General features: G+C 43.0%; 1 protein-coding gene across 1 annotated transcript in view; it reads left to right on the top strand.

Moving 5' to 3' along the window:
• The window catches only part of ACO1 (aconitase 1), a gene marked incomplete at its 5' end in the record, with an annotated part of 70,545 nt that overhangs the window by 19,448 nt on the left and 30,313 nt on the right, over positions 1 to 20,784 (top strand). The window contains 7 exon segments of the mRNA NM_001133292.1: positions 2,004 to 2,122; positions 3,774 to 3,942; positions 5,027 to 5,164; positions 14,636 to 14,705; positions 14,836 to 15,019; positions 15,546 to 15,685; positions 17,362 to 17,533. Coding sequence (NP_001126764.1) covers positions 2,026 to 2,122; positions 3,774 to 3,942; positions 5,027 to 5,164; positions 14,636 to 14,705; positions 14,836 to 15,019; positions 15,546 to 15,685; positions 17,362 to 17,533 — 970 coding nt within the window.

The raw sequence follows: 20,784 nt of genomic DNA, 5'->3' as shown, positions 1-20,784 counted from the left end.
TATCCATCCCAAAATACCAACTGACTTTGTAGGGTGGTGGGGCTGGCGGGAATCATGTGAGGCTTCTTGTGTTATGTCCCAGACATTTGTAGCTACAGGGAAGTAAATTGACACATTTGGTCCCCACTGCATAATGGCAAATATGAGTACAAGTTAACAACTGGTTTAATCCAAAAATTTTGGGAGACTTGGGGCATCTGGCTCCTTTAGGTTTCGACACAGAAATAGGGATGATTCAGACACTTAAGGCCATTGAAAGAGGTGAATGACCCGTCTTGCTCAGTCCCGTGAGCGTTTCCCACCACTTCCCCTGCCTGCAGAGACTCTGGCCTCTGTTGAGATAGTCTTCTGTTTTTCCAGGCAGGCAAAACAGCCGTTTTATTGTTGCAGTTGCTACTGTTTGAGGGTGGAAAAGGTAAATCTGGGGAGTATAGCATGGGTGACAAATGAGAAGGAAAGTAGCACTGTTGCCTTTTTAAATATATTCAGAATTTCCGCCAGTGGAATTATTAGTTTCATTTTCTGAGCCCACAGATTTGTAAACTTCTCCTTCTGCAGATAAGATAAGCTAGCAGGTTTCTTATTTATAGGGCTTTCCCCGCTCCTGATTGGCTGCTCATTGAGTGAGAATTAGTCACAAATCTCTTGAATTTGTGTGGCACTTTATCTTATATGCACTGTCACCTCAAAAACTAAAGCCACCATCTTCCCTCCCAGAGCAGTCCTAATAGCCTTCAATTCTCCATGCCTGGAGTTAAGCCTTATTTCTTCTCCCCATAGATTTCCCCCCATTCACCCAGCAGCCATTTCCTCTAAATTTTGCCTCTTCAGCTTTTAATCCATCCGCCCCTTTTTTCCATTTCAGTTTCTGCCATGCACTTGCCCACCTGGTTACCTGCCACCTCTGGTCGAATAGGGCCCACAGGCGTGTTTGGTTTTGCCATCATGCCACAGACCCACACAGTTTAGAAAAAATTAGTTGCCAACTTTTATAAGCCAAGAATTCATATAAAAATCTAGATTACCAGTCTCACTTGGAAAATTAGATCTCTCAACACTGGGCAAGCATTCCTTCATGCCCTCTCGGCTGGAGTCAGGTGGCCTCTGCCCCCTTAGATGGGCACAGATCACCCAGGCTCTTTAGTCCCTGTACAGCCTGCCTCACATACACAGGTCTCTTCCTGAGCCCTGGAGGCATTTTGATTGTGACTCCCGTTTTAGAATGTGCCCTCCCTTTTTCCATATCTTCTGTGCTGCCTCTCTGTTTCCTGAATTAAGTTTTAAGTGCCTCACCTGGTGGCACTCCACAGTGCCCACCAATGATTCTCAAGCTGAACGTGTGTTGGAATGACCTAGAAGCTTGAATAGGTTCAATGGGTGGGGAGGGGATACTCAGGAATCTATATTTTTAACAAGAAAGATCCCTGGATAATTCTAATGCAGATGGCCTAGGGTACATACCTTTATAAACACAGTTACGGTGTATTCCAGTAGCCTTTACTGCCCATTCTTTAGTTTCAGTTCCAGAACTCCCAGAGAAGGAAGTTGATTGGGCCAGATTGGGTCAGACACCTTTCCTCTCTCCCATCAAATGGCAGCTGCTGCATACAGCATGTGAGACTAGGTGGAAGAAGCCGTTCCCAGGAAAGAGGTGCTGGGCAAACAGCCTGGCTGTCTCCTCTTCAGTGTCTTGCGCCCATTACCGTTACCTGTGGCGTGTCCTGTCGCCTCCTGCACTAGCAATCCAGGAAGACACAGGCTGCTTCTCAATCAACTGCTTCACCCCAAAACTACCTAGTACCTACCAGACTTTGGACAGAGATGTGCAAATGTCTATTTCTTTTAAATTTTTAACTATTTTTTTTAAAGTTGAGTGTGTACATAGTTAAAAATGCAAACAATACTAAAAGAAACATAGTAAAAACTAAGCCTTCCTCCCAGTCCTGATTTCTAGGTCCCAGGCCTCTTAAAAGAAGAATTTAAATGTTCTCTTTTCTTTTCAGGAACACGTGGCCATCAGTAATCATGAGCAACCCATTTGCACACCTTGCTGAGCCATTGGATCCTGTACAACCAGGAAAGAAATTCTTCAATTTGAATAAATTGGAGGATTCAAGATATGGTAGGTACATGGCTGTGATAGCAATTGGAATCTCATTTGCACAATGATTAGGCTATGTAATTAATTATACTTTAGGAGAGTTTGAAGAGGGAGTAGCAGAGAATGGGTGAATGTTCTTGGGTTAAGTGCACAAGCACATGCCTTTCCTACATTAGTCATTTTTAAGTAGGTAATAATGATTACATACATTTAACATTTATATAACACTTTATAGAGTATACATTTGTATCATATCATTTTAATCTGAATAACAACCCTATGAGGTCATGTTTATAAAATATAAGAGGTCCTGAGGAAGCTAAGTCCCAAGAGTCAATGACACATGCTCAGATCACAAGTATGTGGGTTGTAGACAAGCAGGACAAGAACACAGTCTTTTTTATTCCAAATTCCGCCCTTTTTCTGCCTTTGCACTGTCTTTTCCAGATAACATTTCCAGATAGTATTGCTTAGTAATTTTCACATATCAAAATGGAACTTTTATAAATAAACAAAATCATTTTTCTTGTGAATTAATATTGTTTTATTTTAGGAACTCCAGTTACCACTGGCCATGCTGCATAGTGTTTAGGGTTTTGTTTCCTTTTAAAGATGTACATGCATATACTTTGGTCTTAATTACAATAATTGTAAAGGGGTTATTTTCTCATTTCTTGAGCATTAGTTTCATAAGAGCTATTACTCTGTGTGTATATATACATGTATAAATATATGTTACTTGTCAACATTTAACATAGGCTGGGTGTGGTGGCTCATGCCTGTAATCCCTGCACTTTGGGAGGCCAAAGCAGGCAATCGATTGAGTCCAGGAGTTCAAGACTAGCCTGGGCAACATAGCGAAACCCTGTCTCTACAAAAAATAGAAAAAAATTAGCTGGGTGTGGTGATGCTTACCTATAGTCCCAGGTATTTAGGAGGCTGAGGTAGGAGAATCACTTGAGCCAGGGAGTTTGAGGATGCAATGAACTGTGATCACACCACTACACTCCAGTCTGGGTGACAGAGTGAGACCCTGTCTCGAAAACAGACAAAACACGTAATACAATAAAAATCTAGACTGATGGTGAGATGTGATGACTTAAGGGAAACTTTCTGTTGTTGGAATCCAGGACAAGACAACCATTTAATACCAAAGGATAATATTTTATTTTGGCCTCGTGTGTAGTGTTTTCTACCACTGAATATCTCTTTTTTTTTTTTTTTTTGAAACAGAGTCTTGCTCTGTCGCCAGGCTGGAGTGCAGTAGCATGGATCTCGGGTCACTGCAACCTCTGCCTCCTGGGTTCAAGCAATTCTCTTGCCTCAGCCTCCCCAGTAGCTGGGACTACAGGCACACGCCACCATGCCCAGCTAAGTTTTGTATTTTTAGTAGAGATGGAGTTTCACCATGTTGGTCAGGATGGTCTTGATCTCTTGACCTTGTGATCCGCCCGCCTCAGCCTCCCAGAGTGCTGGGATTACAGGCATGAGCCACTGTGCCCAGCCGTGAATATCTCTTAAACCCATTAAATATGCATGTATTTTAAGCTGTTGGTCACTTTACCCTCTTTCCTTGTGAAAGAATAGTCTGATGCCTCATAGAGATTGGCCTTAAAGAGCGCTCTTAAGTTGTCTCACGGGTTTTGTTTATTTTGTCATCCTTAACTCTTAGGGCGCTTACCATTTTCAATCAGAGTTCTTCTGGAAGCAGCCATTCGGAATTGTGATGAGTTTTTGGTGAAGAAACAGGATATTGAAAATATTCTACATTGGAATGTCATGCAGCACAAGAACATAGAAGTGCCATTTAAGCCTGCTCGTGTCATCCTGCAGGACTTCACGTGAGCCTAATGTCACTTCACTCTGCCTCCCTCATTAGCCTTTCAAGAAAGTTTTCTTTTAAACAAATGAAAACAATCTGCAATGACTATATAATTTATTAATTTATGACTATATAATATTATATACCCATATCCAGACACTTTTGGAAGCTAACGGTGTCATTGCCCCCAGCAGCAAGAGGAAACCAGGATTGTGTCCGGCAAACTGAAACACGCCACCTTTTCTAATAGGAAGGGTCATTATCCTTGCTCTTAAAGATCCTAGTCCTGAGTGTCTTAGGGAAAGGTCAAAGAAATAGCATGGAATAGAGCCGTCTTGGAATCTTTTCTCTCCCACATTGTATTGCCCAGGAAACCAGGTGTGTCAAACACTTGTACTTGAAACACTGATGTGCTGTCTGCAGAGGGGAGATGATGTAGCTCACATCACAAGTCTTGACCATAACTGTTAAGCCTCATTTCTCATCTTGCTATTTTTAGATATCCTTGCTCCCCATTGCAGCATCTTTGTTGAGATACTATATTTCCATTTTTAAGTGTTGTTAGTTTATTCCTTCTAGAGACCCAGTTTCATTTTTCTAGAGGAAGATCACCAAAATGTTATACTTTTAAGCGAAAAAGAGAGATTCATTTAACATGAATTTGATTCACAGCCAACTTTTCTGAATTATATCCATTCCTTGAAATCTGGTCAAAATTGAGAAGGTGTGATCTGAAAGTCTTCTCCAGGTCTTTGTCAGGCCACCATGTGAATGGGAAGCACTCACAGCAGTAAGAGTTCCAGAGTTGTTAAGTGCCAGCTTTCCCATCGTTGCTGTATTTAGACCATAGCTGTTATTAAATTTAATACAATGATAACATTGTACATAGAGATACCACCCAGTCATGGTACTTACTACCTATGTGATTTCTGCCTGAGGAAATATGCTTAGAAACTTTCACTTTTCTAAGTCTCACCCATTGTTAGCTCCTCTGATGAGGTGAGGTAGGGCCTTGTCAATATTATCAATGGAGGCAAAAGCTGAAAAATCCAGTTACACACATTTAAGGCTTATTTTCTGCATTATTTTCTTTCTTCTCTTAGGGGTGTGCCCGCTGTGGTTGACTTCGCTGCAATGCGTGATGCTGTGAAAAAGTTAGGAGGAGATCCAGAGAAAATAAACCCTGTCTGCCCTGCTGATCTTGTAATAGATCATTCCATCCAGGTTGATTTCAACAGAAGGTGAGAGATTAAAACGAATACCTGAGTGTTCTGCTTTGTGCAAAATCTTTGAATACGAATCTTTTTAAAATGTGTATATGTAGTTAAAGAAGAAAATCTTTAAAAGATGTCTTCAGAAAAACTTAAACTTCATATAGGTTTCGCAGTAAAGATGTTTTAGGGGGAAGAGTGGGTGGATTTTTTTTTTTAATCTTTTTTTATTTGTTTTTACTTCTTGGGTGGGAGCAGCCTGCATTTGAATCTGACTTGAAGTCTGGGTGAAAACACACACACATGAAGTTCTGCCATGAGAGCTTGTCAACACAAGTATATGTCAGTGCAAGTATATGTTTGAGTTTTTTCATCCACTGGAACCTTACTCCTTTTTTTGATCCCAAATAACCGTTGCATATCTAGCAATCTCTGCCTTTCCACGTGGGTTTCCATAATGCCTATCCCTTTCTTTCCCTGTGTTTCTTCTTTTGTTTGGGATATCCTCTCCTCTGTTCCTGCCAAATCTTACCTGTCCTTCAAGGCCAGCTTAAATCTTATTCTGTTAGGAATCCTTTACTTTCCAGCCTATGAAGCTCCCTGTTCTTCAGTTTGCCAGATGATTTAGTGTCCTGAGTGGGCCTGTAGCCCTTGAAGGGAAGTTGTCACTTGAGTTGACTTGGTAAGTAGACTCTCAGCTCCCTGAATGCAAGAGCTGAGCAGATAAATAGGCATTTAATATCCTAAATTGAGTGACCTTGAAATTATTCTTCGATTAAGTGAGAATCTTGGTAAGCCTGAATATAGACACCTAATGGTCTATAACACCTTTAGGTGGGGAAAAACTAAACAACTCTGAGGATAGGTTTTTTGTTGTTTTTAAATCCATCCCCACATCCTTAGCATCCAAAGGTGTGCATATTAAAATGTCTTCATTGGCCACTTGCAGTGGCTCATGCCTGTAATCCCAGCACTTTGGAAGGCTGAGGCAGGAGGATCGCTTGAGCCCAGGAGTTTGATACCAGCCTGGGCAACATAGGAAGACCACATCTCTACAAATAACTTTTTAAAAATTCGCCATGTGTGGTGGTGTGTGCCTATGGTCCCAGCTACTTAGGAGGCTGAGGCAGGAGGATCACCTGAGCCCAGAAGGTTAGGCCATGCATACCAGTTGGGTGACAGAGCAAGACCCTGTCTTTAAAAAAAAAAAAAAAATCTTAATAAAATGTTTTACAAAGAAGAGAACTGAACATGTGAATATGTAGTTGTGAACTGGCAACTTAGGCCTGACCTCTTAACAAACTTTAAAAGTGAATAATACTTCTTAATCAAAATATGTGTACCATTTGTAATCCTAGCCCATTGAAGAGATGACTAAGTTTTGTGAGGTTAGGAGCCAAGTAGTAATGGTCAATTTTCCTGACTCAGTTTATTTTAATGAGCTTTTATCCCTAAATCTCACTCTCTAAAAGCCTTTGCTTTAAGTTGGAAGTGTTGGGAGTGAGTCTTTGGGTTAAAATGGCAACAGGATATTAAACATTGTTATAAAGCCCCAGTCTTATGTAAGACACACAAAAAGGCATAGAAAATAGTAGAATCTAAGAGGAGCACTTAGTGATTTGATAGGGCCTATAAGAGTAGAGTACCTGATGGCCGGGCGCGGTGGCTCACGCCTGTAATCCCAGCACTTTGGGAGGCCGAGGTGGGCGGATCACAAGGTCAGGGGATCCAGACCTGGCACCGTGGCAAACACGGTGAAACCCCATCTCTACTAAAAATACAAAAAAAAAAAAAAAATAGCCGGGTGTAGTGGTGGGCACCTGTAGTCCCAGCTACTTGGGAGGCTAAGGCAGGAGAATGGCGTGAACCAGGGAGGCAGAGCTTGCCGTGAGCAGAGATAGCGCCGCTGCACTCCAGCCTGGGCGACAGAGCAAGACTCCGTCTCAAAAAAAAAAAAGAGTACCTGATGAAGTTAAACTTGAAAAAAAAAGAATCTAGTCATCTTTGCCCTTTGGATCAAAATGGTAATCAACAGATGGGAATGAAGTCAGAAGAAACTCTACCATTTGTCCTTTTCTCCAAAAGGCAGAATTTGTACCAGCCAAAACCATGAAGATTTCAATGTAGAGATGGGTGTAAAAAAATCAGCTATTGCTGTATAACAATCCCAGAATCTCAGCAGCAGTCAACAATAAGAATTTATTTCTTACACGTCTTCTAGTTGTTTGGGAGGTCAGCCGACCTAGGTGAGCACAGTCGGGCAGCTCTGCTTTGCACTGCAGTAGCCAGGTTGGCAGCTTACACTGAACCATACATCTGCGGGGCAGCTGGGACAACTGTTCCATGTGTGTTTCTTTTGGGGTCCAAGCTAAAGGAGAAAGCAGCTGTCTTGTGACCACAGAGACTCAAGGGGGCAAGTGGAAACACACAGTATCTCTAAGGCCTAGCTAAGGACCAGCACATCATCACTTCTGTTCATGGTGCCATTGATCAAAGCAAATCACATGGTTGAGCCCAAAGCTGGAATGGGGAAATACAGTCCACCCGTCTTCGGTGGAAGTAACTTCAAGATTACACCACAAGGGTTTTGATACAGGGAGGGCAATCAGGTATTTTTAAGAGGCTATTATCTTAACCTAGAAGTATGACTACCTAAAGTTGTCAAAACAACTATCAGTGGGAGAAATAACTTTTCCATATACAGTGCTGGAAATTGATTAGTGGAGGGAGCAGTTCTTATGAATGTTTAAAAGTTTTAGAAGGAAATATATGCGTGTCAGATGTCTTGATGAGACTAAATTTAGAAGCAACGAATGAAGCAAAAGAGGAAAAAAGGTATAGATTTAGTTACTGCAAAGTTAAGAGAAAATAACTTGAAAAATATGGCAAAGTGTTAATATACTTAATATGTGGAGTATCTATAATCCATTTAGAAAAATAATAGGTCCCCGAAGATAAATGGGCAAAGGAAAGTGGACATTTCTTAATAAAAGGAAATGCAAATGGTAGTAAACAGTATATAAAGGCTTTTCAATCTCACAAGTAATAAAAAAGTAAATATTTGAGATGTCATTTTCTTATCAATATAGTTGAGATTAGAAAATATTAATTATGAAGGTGTTATAAGGGAGACACTTTTATCCACTGCTGATAGCACTATAAATTAGAAATAAGGATTAAAGCAATATCTGTTAAGACCTTAGAAATTTCTATATCCTTTGTCCTGGAATTCCTACTTCCAAGCATACCCTTTATATCATTTATTTATTTATTTATTTTTTGAGACAGGATCTCACTCTGTTCCCTAGACTGGGGTGGTGTGATCACAGTTCACTGCAGCCTTGACCTCCTGGGCTTAAGCAGTCCTCCCACCTCAGCCTTCCAAGTAGCTGTGATCACAGGCATGCGCCACTACATCTAGCTAATCTGGATAGCTGACTTCAGAAAAAGCTTAATAGCCAATAATGTTTATTAAAGTATTATTTATAAATGAAGCCTAGAAACATTCTAAATGTCCAACAAAAAATGCTTTATTAAATTATGGTATACCCCTGAAGTGAATCATTAGGTAACCTTTAGAGTTTAATTTATGAAGTCTTTAATAACACTTGGAACATGATCACATTGTAGCTCAACGAGCCAGATGCTGCATTGCATACATATGTAGACTGACGTAAGCTACATGGAAAATGATGCAGGAATTAAAAGATTGGAAAGAGTGCCGAGTTGCTAAGCAGTTATCTCAGGGATTGCAGCTGTCTTCATTTTCCTAATAAGCTATTATTTTTATAATTAAGTCATTTAAGAATATGAAACCACTCAAAGGGAAACAAAAACACCTTTATTTGCTTCCTTGGGGATGTAACTGAGTTCCTGGCAGTCTCCAAAGAAATTTAGAAAATGATCTTTCTCCAGTTAATATTGCTAACATCCAAACCAGATAAATTCAGGATAAAGAGAAATCTACTTTGTCCCCTGAATTGATGGTACTTGGAACAGACCATGTACTCGCCAGCTCTTCCCTTTCCTTTGGACTCTGAACCTGTCCTAAGGCAATATGTCTTCCCCCACCTTCCTTTTTTCCTAAATCACGTGAACTCAGTTTAATGTTTTGGTTTCAAATGGAAGAGTTTAAAATAAATGCGTAAAATGTTATCCTGTTTGAGATAGGATAAAGACCCACTTCAGAAGTTATGAAAGTAGCCATAAATTCATGCCCAATTTCATCTTTCTTGGAGACTTTCATTAATGTTGATGGGTTTACCTTCATTTTGCTCACCTAAAGCACAGGTAGAGACGGAATTGTAATATAGTTTTCATGTCTAAACTCTATTGACTCAAAATTCAAAGAGCTCATGGCTGTTAATGCATCTTGAACTTGGGTCATCACCAAGTTCCCTGTAATTTTTTTTTTTTTTTTAGACCTTGACTGTAATCAATTGTGGTTTCAGTTTTTTATAGACCTTTTTCATTTACGCCATGTACTGAAAACATGAAAAACAGCAAAATCCAAGGGTGAACTTTGACCTAGATTGATAACCAAATCTAGTAAACCCACATGTATATATAAAATCAGAGCGAACACTAGCCGGGGCGGTGGCTCACGCCTGTAATCCTAGCACTTTGGGAGGCCAAGGCAGATGGATCACAAGGTCAGGAGATCAAGACCATCCTGGCCAACATGGTAAAACCATGTCTTTACTAAAATACAAAAAATTAGCCAGGCATGGTGTTGCGTGCCTGTAGTCCCAGCCACTCAGGAGGCTGAGACAGGGGAATCGCTTGAATCCGGGAGGTGGAGGTTGCAGTGAGCCGAGGTTGTGCCACTGCACTCCGGCCTGGTGACAGAGTGAGACTCCATCTCAAAAAAAAAAAAATTTCTTTCAGAAGTGTTTTTATTGGTGGTATTTTGTTTTTATTTCTTGAGTTGTGGTTTTGCAATTTAACCTCACGATCTCTCTCCTCATTTTTGTAAGGAATTAAATGTGATGTCTCAACTCTGTGAAACTGTGCCGTGGGCTAATTTCCAGCTCTTTCTGGAAATGAGTGAGAAAAACTGGGTAAGGGGTGGTAGAGTGGTAAATGTCTCAGTTAAATGTTTGTAAGCTCTTTGCCTAGTTTGAGTAATACTAATTAGCTTCACATCATCTTTGGAAGTTGAAGTTCTAACACATTATTGTGATATTTTACAAAGTTACCTCACCTTTTTTTTTGTTCCTCCAACAAGAATTTCATAACAGTGGCTGGGCGCGGTGGCTTATGCCTGTAATCCCAGCACTTTGGGAGGCTGAGGCAGGGAGATCATGAGGTCAGGAGATCGAGACCATCCTGGCTAACATGATGAAACCCCATCTCTACTGAAAATACAAAAAATTAGCCGGGTGTGGTGGCGGGCGCCTGTAGTCCCAGCTACTTGGGAGGCTGAGTGAGGCCCGGGAATGGCGTGAACCCAGGAGGCGGAGCTTGCAGTGAGCCAAGATTGCGCCACTGCACTCCAGCCTGGGCGACAGAGCGAGACTCCATCTCAAAAAAAAAAAAAAAGAATTTCATAACATTTTCTGACCAGATTTCATTAATGTGAAAACTATCTCCATGTTAATACTATCCGTGAATTTCTGGAGCTCCATTAAATGTAATTCTCAGAAACTGAACTACATTCAGTTCTGAATTCAAATTAACTAAGAAATTTCCTCTTTAGTCTGTGAGGCCATTCACATTTAGAGACCTTATTAAAAGCTCACTAGATTAGACTAATTTAGGAAAGTTCTGAGTGGTAGAAAATTCTGAATGCTAGGTCTATTCATTCCAGTAACTAGAACTAGGCTAATTGAGCCAAGCTCCATATAATAGATGTTTTGTTTTCCTGAGTAAATAGGGTTTTACCTGGAATTACTGTATCATGAAACAATCTAAGCATTTCTGGCTTCTGCACGTCCTATGAACATGTTGCTTCCATCAAACTGATACCCCCAGCATTTTCTGGGGTAAACATTCCCCCATCAATCTTCAGTCATGCTTCTGCTGTGAGAAGCTCTGCCATCCTCCTGGTGCTGGAGGGTAGAAGATCAGGGACAATAACTAGGAGTCCATAAGTGCTCACAGTATAGCAAAAGAGATGGGGAGGAGAGGCAGGGGCCACATGTGGTTGTAATCTTACCTGTAGTGGTAGAAATCAAGGTCAGAGATGCTTTCCTTTTTTAAAAAAATTAAATGCATTAGCAGATCTATTATGTGCCAATATTTATTCCAGAAACAGATTATAGTTTAGAAGGGGAGAGAAATTAGTGAACACACAGCTTTCACGCAGTTGATAAGTGTAGTCACCACGGAGAAGGGGCAAATCATCCTGACCTGGGGAGTCTGTGGGTTTTTCAAGGAGTGTCACCTGATCTGGATCCTGAAGCCTGTTTACCAAGGAGAGAAGAGCTGAAAAAGACCTTCCACTCAGAGCAAATAGAGCATGCAAAGGCACGAGGAAAGTGGGGGTGGGAAGAGCATGCTGGCTACAGTGTAGCTGAAGCTGAGAGCTTGGACTGGAGGTTAGGAGAGGACTTATAAAGGATGGCTGAGGTCAGGTTGAAGGACTTAGGTTTTTAAGACAAGGAATTTTTATTTTATTAGAAAATGGGAAGCCATTGGTAGATTCAGGCTGGTGCGGATGATTTACATTTTAGAAATGATTCAGGTGACTGTACCAAAGGTAGATTGAATGGCCTCACAGGGCAGCTGGTTGGGAGGCTATTTCTGGAATAAATATCTTGATAGCTATAGGTACTAAGTGGTGGGAAAAGAGCTCATTAGATATGGACAGACAGGGAAGAGGAACAGATTTAGGAAAGAAAGCCCAGCATCAGGGTTTAACCCATTGAGTTTGTGGTGCCTGAAGTATTCTTGGTTCACATGCCCGAAACACACTGGAAACATAGATGTGGACGTAGAGACAGGTGGGAACTGGAGGGATGGAGCCCTCAGCATACTATTGAGAAGGTCGAGATGAGTACCTTGAGGAGTAGCTGTGTCTCGTCCAGAGGGTCCACAGAGTCTGCTGATGCCAGTGTCAGTGCAGGTGTCCTGCCTTGTTCTGCTATCCCGGGGTCCCTCCTTTCTCTCCCTCTTTTGCTCTTCTCGAACATATACACACATAAATAGACACTCATTCACTCAGGCAGGGATCAGCAGACTTTTTCTAGAAAGGGCCAATAACAAATACTTTAGGCTTTCCTGGCCACATGCTGTCTCTGTCACATATTCTTCCCCCCAACACCCCAGCCTTTAAAAATGTAAAAATCATCCTTCATTTGAGGGCCAAGAATATATGGGCATTGGGCCACATTTGGCCCATGGGCTGGTTTGTAGACCCCTGCTGTAAGGCAGTCTCGGGAATTGATCCTACCTATTAAAGCAACCAACATTTGTCTTGGAGAATATTCATATCAAGAGAAAAAAAATCAGTGTGGTAACCAAATATGTTTTCTTTTTTTTTTTTTTTTTTTTTTTTTTTTTGAGCTGGAGTCTCGCTTTGTCACCCAAGTTGGAGTGCATGGCACGATCTTGGCTCACTGCAACCTCCACCTCCTGGGTTCAAGTGATTCTCCTGCCTCAACCTCTCGAGTAGCTGGGATTACAGGCGCCTGCCACCATGCCCGGCTAATTTTTATATTTTTAGTAAGATGGGGTTTCACCCTGTTGGCCAGTCTGGTCTTGAACTCCTGACCTCATGATCTGCCTGCCTCAGCCTCCCAAAGTGCTGGGATTACAGGTGTGAGCTACTATGCCCGGCTCCAGATGTGTTTTCTATGAGGTAAATAACATATGCTTCCGGTCCCTTTTTTCCCAAGGAGTGCCTGCCCATTTTGCTCGGGCTGACTCACCGTCATCCTTCAGATTACATTGATACCATGTCCTTCTGGAAAGCATTCCAATCCCCCCAACCCCCACCCCCAGCTGGGTTCATGGCCCATTCCGAGTGCTCCCATACCAGGCAGTGATGATTGCATTCTTTTGCAATTGCCCTCTCACCAGACTCTGAGTGCCAGTGGGCAGTGAGCACACAGCTTTTGCACCATTGCATTTTCAGCATGTAGCATATAGCAGGCTCTGGGGGAGGGGAGGATCAGAGTGGGTGAGAAGCAGAGTATCATGGTCAAAGTAGAAACCCCCAGGGCCAGTCAGACCTAGGCTCAGATAACAGCACTGTGTTATTGTCTAACTTTGGACAAATTTAACCTTTCTGTGCCTCAGCTGCTGCTTCTGGATATTGAGGATGACAGTAGGTATTTACGTGAGGGGTTGTGATGATAAGTTCACATGTGTAAAGCTCTGAGCGCCCATAACGTAATGTTGTCCTTTAGCTCTTGCTGTTACTACCACTGCCACCATTACTGCCACAGTCGCTGTAACTATGACAGGAAGGCCCTGTGGTATAGGGATTAAAGGATAGTGTCAACTCGGGAGTCAGACTGCCTGGGTTTCATTCCCAGTTCCACCATTTACTAGTGTCTGTGGTCCTGAGCAAGTTTCTTCACCTCTCCGTGTCTCAGTTTCCCCACTTGAAAAATGTGGCTGTTAGTTGCACCTAACTCAAAGGGATATTATGGAGACTAAATGAGAAAATTAACAGAAAGCATTTAGAATAGTTGCTGGTTCCTAGTAGTGTCAAAAAGTGTTAACTACTGGGTACTAGGAAGTAGTTATCCAGTACTTCATTTATTAATGAAGTCTGACTTTGGTCTTAGCTATTAATTTTACTAGCCTTTCCTGTGTTCACTCAATCCTGTGATACACGCTTTATGAGCACGTTCTGTGTGCTGACTCTGCGATCTTGTGACTATGACTTATTCTACCTTGACTCAAAACAGTGCAGTTTGATTTTTAAACTCCTAGAAAATCTTGGTGCCCTGTGTTGTCCGGATGGACTAAATGACCTTGAGTAAATCTTAGCATATAATCTGTGGTTCACAGATATTATCAGGTGACACCTTCTTCCTCATAAACCTTGGTCCTACACACAGGAGACTGTGATTCTATAAGGTGCTGATCCTCTCAGCATTGCTAGTTTTCTGTCTCCCAACATAAAGAGATGAAAATACCAGCCCAGACACATTCCAGGTCAGAGAGATGTTATAATGAGGTCATGGATGAGGAGTATAGAAACAAGAGTTCTTTAAATGTCCAGGCCGCTGTAGTCATATGGATGTCTTGAGTCTGTTCCTAAGAGTCAGACTTTATGATTAGATTAGTTTTAACTTGAATTCAGTTCATGTTTTCTGCCTACCATAGTTAAAGGCATTGTAGGAATCACTTGAACCAAACAATAATTACTCTCTTTACTTTCACTAGTTACCTCTCCTATTCTGCATTGTAAATAGTCATGAATGAAATTCGTATTATCACTCAGCAAGCAAGGAGGTGCAATTCCATTTTGTTTCTTCATCACCAATAAATTTGACCACTAATATGTTAAGCCTCAAATTGTATACATTTAATTTTTCTCTCTGACAGGGCAGACAGTTTACAGAAGAATCAAGACCTGGAATTTGAAAGAAATAGAGAGCGATTTGAATTTTTAAAGGTATGGGCAGGGTCTGGTTCCATTGTTTGGTTTTCTTTGTATGCGGGGTATGAGGGAGAGATGCCAAGAAGATGGGCTGAGTAGAAGTACTTCACGCGTTCATAGTGTTCTTTCCATTTGTCAATCCCAGTGGGGTTCCCAGGCTTTTCACAACATGCGGATTATTCCCCCTGGCTCAGGAATCATCCACCAGGTGAATTTGGAATATTTGGCAAGAGTGGTATTTGATCAGGATGGATATTATTACCCAGACAGCCTCGTGGGCACAGACTCGCACACTACCATGATTGATGGCTTGGGCATTCTTGGTTGGGGTGAGTGTTCTTCCATATATGCTGTTTTGGGGCATGCACTTTAATTCACTGTGATTCTATTACATCTCAGTAACATGAATTTACATGACCACAAGTTTCCGAGACGTATTTTTGTCAGTTTTGTCACTGCTGTTTTTCCAGTGCCCAGAGAATCACTTTGCACCTAGCAGGCACTCAATAATTATGCTTGGAAGAATGAACAGAAGCAAGGGATTAGGGACATTTAGCATACACGAAAATCACCTGGGGTGTTAAAAATAGAGACTCCCAAAGTTTACTCTTCTTTGCATGTGGCACCAAGGGGATTTTGATACAGGTGTTTGGGGGACCATGCTTTGAGAAACACTTGTTAAAAAATTCTATAAAGGAAAATAGAGAAAAAATAACTGCTCTTTATAGAAACATAACTCTGCACCAATTAAACGTTGTAACTGGGTTTATTACCTGTTAATGTCACTAAATTTATACCTGAGAGATAGAGTAAGGAGTAATGAAGGCATTCTTCTGGTCATGCCGTTCATTGCAGGTGTCGGTGGTATTGAAGCAGAAGCTGTCATGCTGGGTCAGCCAATCAGTATGGTGCTTCCTCAGGTGATTGGCTACAGGCTGATGGGGAAGCCCCACCCTCTGGTAACATCCACTGACATCGTGCTCACCATTACCAAGGTAACAATATGCATCCTCTTCTGTGGTCTTGGAAAGTCACAATGATAGCTTTCCAGTGGAGGGAATACATAATGGAATCTTGTTTGGTTTCCAAGTGCTCTAGCAATGCTAGGAAACAAGGTTGATGATTTTAAAGGGAGATGAGGTAAGGGAAGTATTCTATGTTAAGTTTAGATAATTATGTTTGTTTTCTTCTAGTATTGCTGCATTGATCTTTTTCTTAAAGAACATTTTTTAAACTGTGAAATAGTTCAATGATACAGAAATTAAGATGGCATTCATATGCCCACCACCTAGATTTTAACAGATGATCCCATTTTGTCATAGTTGCTTCAGAGCTCTCTGTATTTTTAAAGAAATAATATGTAATATCTGTGGCTGAAGCCACATTCCCCATTTCTAGAAATAATCACTATCCTGAGGTTGTAAGAATCATTCCCATGCATGTGTTTATGCTTTCACTACATGTTTTCCACATGATTCTTCCTTTTATGTAAATAGCAAGGTAGTTCCATGAATAGAGTTTTACTTTTTAAATTCTCTTCTCTGTATTATAAGTTACATTATTGTAACATGTATGTCACCAAGCTGGAAAGTATTAGGCTTTTTCTGTAGCTGTTAGAGGAGATCATCTTTTTCTGTGATTTGCTTGTTTTGTAAAAAGGCCATTTCATTTTGGAAGACTCTTGCAAAAGCAATGGTTTTTAATGATCACAAACATAATTTTTTCTGCTTTTATAGTTTGGAGGCTGGGGTCTTTTGCATGGACATGCTATCGTTAAAGTGCAAAACACATTTCTCTTTGATTTAATTTTTGTGAAATTTTGAATTGGATTTATTTGAATACCATAGCTTATCACAAATGTCTGTGCACTGTTCTTCAGATGTGGAATACTACAGGACTTCGTCACAAAATCTGGCAGAATCCCATATTACCAAAAGAGCCCATCTGTGTGGTTGTAGCTAGAAACTGGCTTTATGCAGAGCTAAGTCAGTCACTGTGGCCTCACACCTGGCTGGTGCCTTGTGTGGAAAAGATATGGGGATCTTTTGGCTACATTTGAATTATACTTGTAGCATGAATTTTGCTCATTATGCCTTTGAAAAGTTATTTTCCTAACTAGTGCAAGTAGTTATTTAGGTTGAAAGAATTTAATATGTAGCACTTCCAGACACTTCCAATGATCTCATTAGAGAAAGAGAATGTTTCTCATTTTGAAATATTTTTCTTAATATCATTTGTATTTTGGGCACACTTTGTCTTTCTTTTTATAAATAAAAGCTATTTGACATCATCTTAGATTTATGGGAGAGTTAGTATAAAGAGTACAAAGAATTCCTGTTATCTTTCTCCCAGCTTCCCATAATGTTAACATCTTAAATAACCATGGCACATTTATCGAAACTAAGGAGTTAACATTGGTGTAATACTCTTAACTACAGACTTTACCAGTTTTTTCAGTAATGTCCCAGAATTCTGCTCCAGAATCCAATCCAGGATACCATGTTGCATTTAGTTGGCATTGTTTTTTAAGTTTTGAAAGTGATCACAAATGTGTTGGGCTAATTTATTATTTGGATTTACTCACAAGACTATAAGAAGTGCAAGATGGTAGTTCTGCATTTTGAATGTGGGCCATCAGATCTCAAACTTTTCTGTTGTTTCTGCTGCTTAGCACCTCCGCCAGGTTGGGGTAGTAGGGAAATTTGTCGAGTTCTTCGGGCCTGGAGTAGCCCAGTTGTCCATTGCTGACCGAGCTACAATTGCTAACATGTGTCCAGAGTACGGAGCAACTGCTGCCTTTTTCCCAGTTGACGAAGTTAGTATCACGTACCTGGTGCAAACAGGTAAGTGAAGGGCCCTGAAAGCATAGGGCTCTTTGTAAAAGTTCCATGGAACACCGAGAATCTGAGCACTGCCTTCTGCCTCTACCCAGCAGAAGGCACTGGGTTATAGTTACACAATTATTTTTTTCTCCATGGAGTCAAAATGGGTTTTGGGGATTTAAGGAGTTAATATGAGATAGAGATGGTATGGCCAATAGAAAGAGCTCAGAGATTACAGAAGCCTGGATATTTATACGGTCCTCTACTACTAGTTTTTTGACATTAAACAAATGATCTTAGTAATGGTTACTGCTGCCTATGGGGTACTTGCTGTGTACCAGTTACCTAGTATGTATTTGCAGTCAACCTCTTTACAGATCTGTAGGGTAGATTGATTGACTAGTTAATTAATATTAGAGAAAACTGAGGAGCAGAGAAGTGTTCATACTCAAGGCTAATAAACAGCAGAGTCAGAATCCAACCCTGCAACTGCCTGGCTCCATACAGGAACAGCACTCTGCAACACCCCTCTCAGGGATGTCCAAAAAATGAAATGAGGCCAGGCACGGTGGCTCACTCCTGTAATCCCACCACTTTCGGAGGCCAAGGCAGGCAGATCTGACCTGAGGTCAGGAGTTCGAGACCAGCCTGGCCAACATGGTGAAACTCCCGGGAGGTGGAGGTTGTGGTGAGCCGATCTCGCACCACTGCGCTCCAGCCTAGGCAACACAGAGAGACTGTCTCAAAAAAAAGAAAAAAGAAGAGAAGTGAGAGGCTGCATATGAAGGCATTTTAAATCATTGACAGATCTTTAACTCTGTATTTTTAGAAATTTGACTTTTAACTTTGAGAAAGCTTTAAAATATTTTTCTCAATTTAAAAACATTAACTCTTCATTCAGTCATTCATTTAGCAAATTGTCAATATCTGGCCTAGTTCCCAAAGATATAGCAGTGAACAAGATGAATAAAGTCCCTGCCGTCAAGTAGCTTACTTTCCAGTGAGGGGGGAAGACAATGAACAAGTGAACAAATATGTAAGTGTGATGTGATAATGAGAAAGAAAGGGGAGGTGGCTGAAGTACCCAGAGGTGCTTGCACAGATGTCTGGATGAAGTGAAGGGACAGCTATGGGACGGGTTTCATGAGGATCTTACAGACTCCAAATAAATCTTAGTCTTCTGCCGTAGCCTGAGGAAATTCCTCTAGAAATAGTAAAGATTGTCATGAAAAAGTTTATTTAAAGAAGTTTTTATTAAATATAAGCACATTGAAATTGATTAATACATCTTTGTTCCCCCAAAGGATTTTAAGTGAAAAAGATAAAGAACTAAAAGAACAGAATAAATAATTGAGGGAATCAACCTAAAGAAAGAGCCTCTCCCCTCTCCCCTCTCCCCTCTCCCCTCTCCCCTCTCCCCTCTCCCCTCTCCCCTCTCCCCTCTCCCCTCTCCCCTCTCCCCTCTCCCCTCTCCCCTCTCCCCTCTCCCCTCTCCCCTCCCCCCTCCCCCCTCTCCCCTCTCCCTTCTCCCCTCCCCCCTCCCGGAGCCCTCTCCCTCTCCCTCCTTTCTTCGGTCTCCCTCTCCTCCTTTCTTCGATCTCCTTCTGTTACCGAAGCTGGACTGTACAGCCGTGATCTCAGCTCGCTGCAACCTCCCTGCCTCAGGCTCCTGTGATTCTCCTGCCTCGGCCTGTGGAGTGCCTGGGATTGCAGGTGCGCGCCGCCACACCTGACTGGTTTTTGTATTTTTGGTGGAGACGGGGTTTCGCCGTGTTGACCCGGCTGGTCTCCAGCTCCTGGCCTCCAGTGATCTGCCCACCTCGGCCTCCCGAGGTGCTGGGATTGCAGACGGAGTCTCGCTCACTCAATGCTCAATGTTGCCCAGGCTGGAGTGCAGTGGCGTGATCTCGGCTCGCTACAACCTCCACCTCCCAGCCGCCTGCCTTGGCCTCCCAAAGTGCTAAGATTACAGCCTCTGCCTTGCTGCCACCCCGTCTAGGAAGTGAGGAGCGTCTCTGCCTGGCCTCCCATCGTCTGGGATGTGAGGAGACCCTCTGCCCGGCCGCCCCCTCTGGGAAGTGAGGAGCACCTCTGCCTGGCCGCCATCCCGTATAGGAAGTGAGGAGCGTCTCTGCCCGGCCATCCATTCGTCTGGGAAGTGAGGAGCGCCTCTGCCCGGCCGCCCCATCTGGGAGGTGAGGAGCGTCTCTGCCTGGCCGCCCCGTCTGGGAGGTGAGGAGCGCCTCTGCCCGGCCGCCCCGTCTGGGAGGTGAGGAGCACCTCTGCCCGGCTGCCACCCCGTCTGGGAGGAAGTGAGGAGCGCCTCTGCCCGGCTGCCCCGTCTGGGAGGTGAGGAGTGCCTCTGCCCGGCCGCCCCGTCTGGGAGGTGAGGAGTGCCTCTGCCCGGCCGCCCCGTCTGGGAAGTGAGGAGTGCCTCTGCACGGCCGCCCCGTCTGGGAGGTGAGGAGCGCCTCTGCCCGGCTGCCACCCCCTCTGGGAGGAAGTGAGGAGCGCCTCTGCCCGGCCACCCCGTCTGGGAAGTGAAGAGCGCCTCTGCCTGGCCGCCCCGTCTGGGAAGTGAGGAGCGCCTCTGCCTGGCCGCCCCGTCTGGGAGGCGGGGAGCGCCTCTGCCCGGCCGCCCCATCTGGGAGGTGAGGAGCGCCTCTGCCCGGCCGCCCATCGTCTGGGAGGTGAGGAGCGCCTCTGCCCGGCCACCCCGTCTGGGAAGTGAGGAGCGCCTCTGCCCGGCGCCTTGTCTGGGAGGTGAGGAGCGCCTCTGCCTGGCCGCCACCCTGTCTGGGAAGTGATGAGCACCTCTGCCTGGCTGCCCCGTCTGGGAGGAGAAATTCTGCCTTGGGGTGCTGTTGATCTATGGCCTTGCCCCCAGGCCCCTGCTCTCTGAAACATGTGCTGTGTCAACTCAGGGTTAAATGGATTAAGGGCGGTGCAAGATGTGCTTTGCTAAACAGATGCTTGAAGGCAGCATGCTCGTTAAGAGTCATCACCACTCCCTAATCTCAAGTACCCGGGGACACAAACACTGTGGAAGGCCGCAGGGACCTCTCCCTAGGAAAACCAGAGACCTTTGTTCATGTGTTTATCTGCTGACCTTCTCTCCACTATTATCCTATGACCCTGCCATATCCCCCTCTCCGAGAAACACCCAAGAATGATCAATAAATACTTAAAAAAAAAAAAATGAAATCCTGCTTTTTTTTGCAGCAACGTGGATGAACCTGGCGGACATTATGTTAAGTGAAATAAGCCAGGCA

This window comes from Pongo abelii, chromosome 13, assembly GCF_028885655.2.
Source record: "Pongo abelii isolate AG06213 chromosome 13, NHGRI_mPonAbe1-v2.0_pri, whole genome shotgun sequence".
NCBI lineage: Eukaryota > Metazoa > Chordata > Mammalia > Primates > Hominidae > Pongo > Pongo abelii.
Note: the sequence above shows the minus strand (reverse complement) of the source record. Positions and strands in the feature narration are given on the sequence as shown.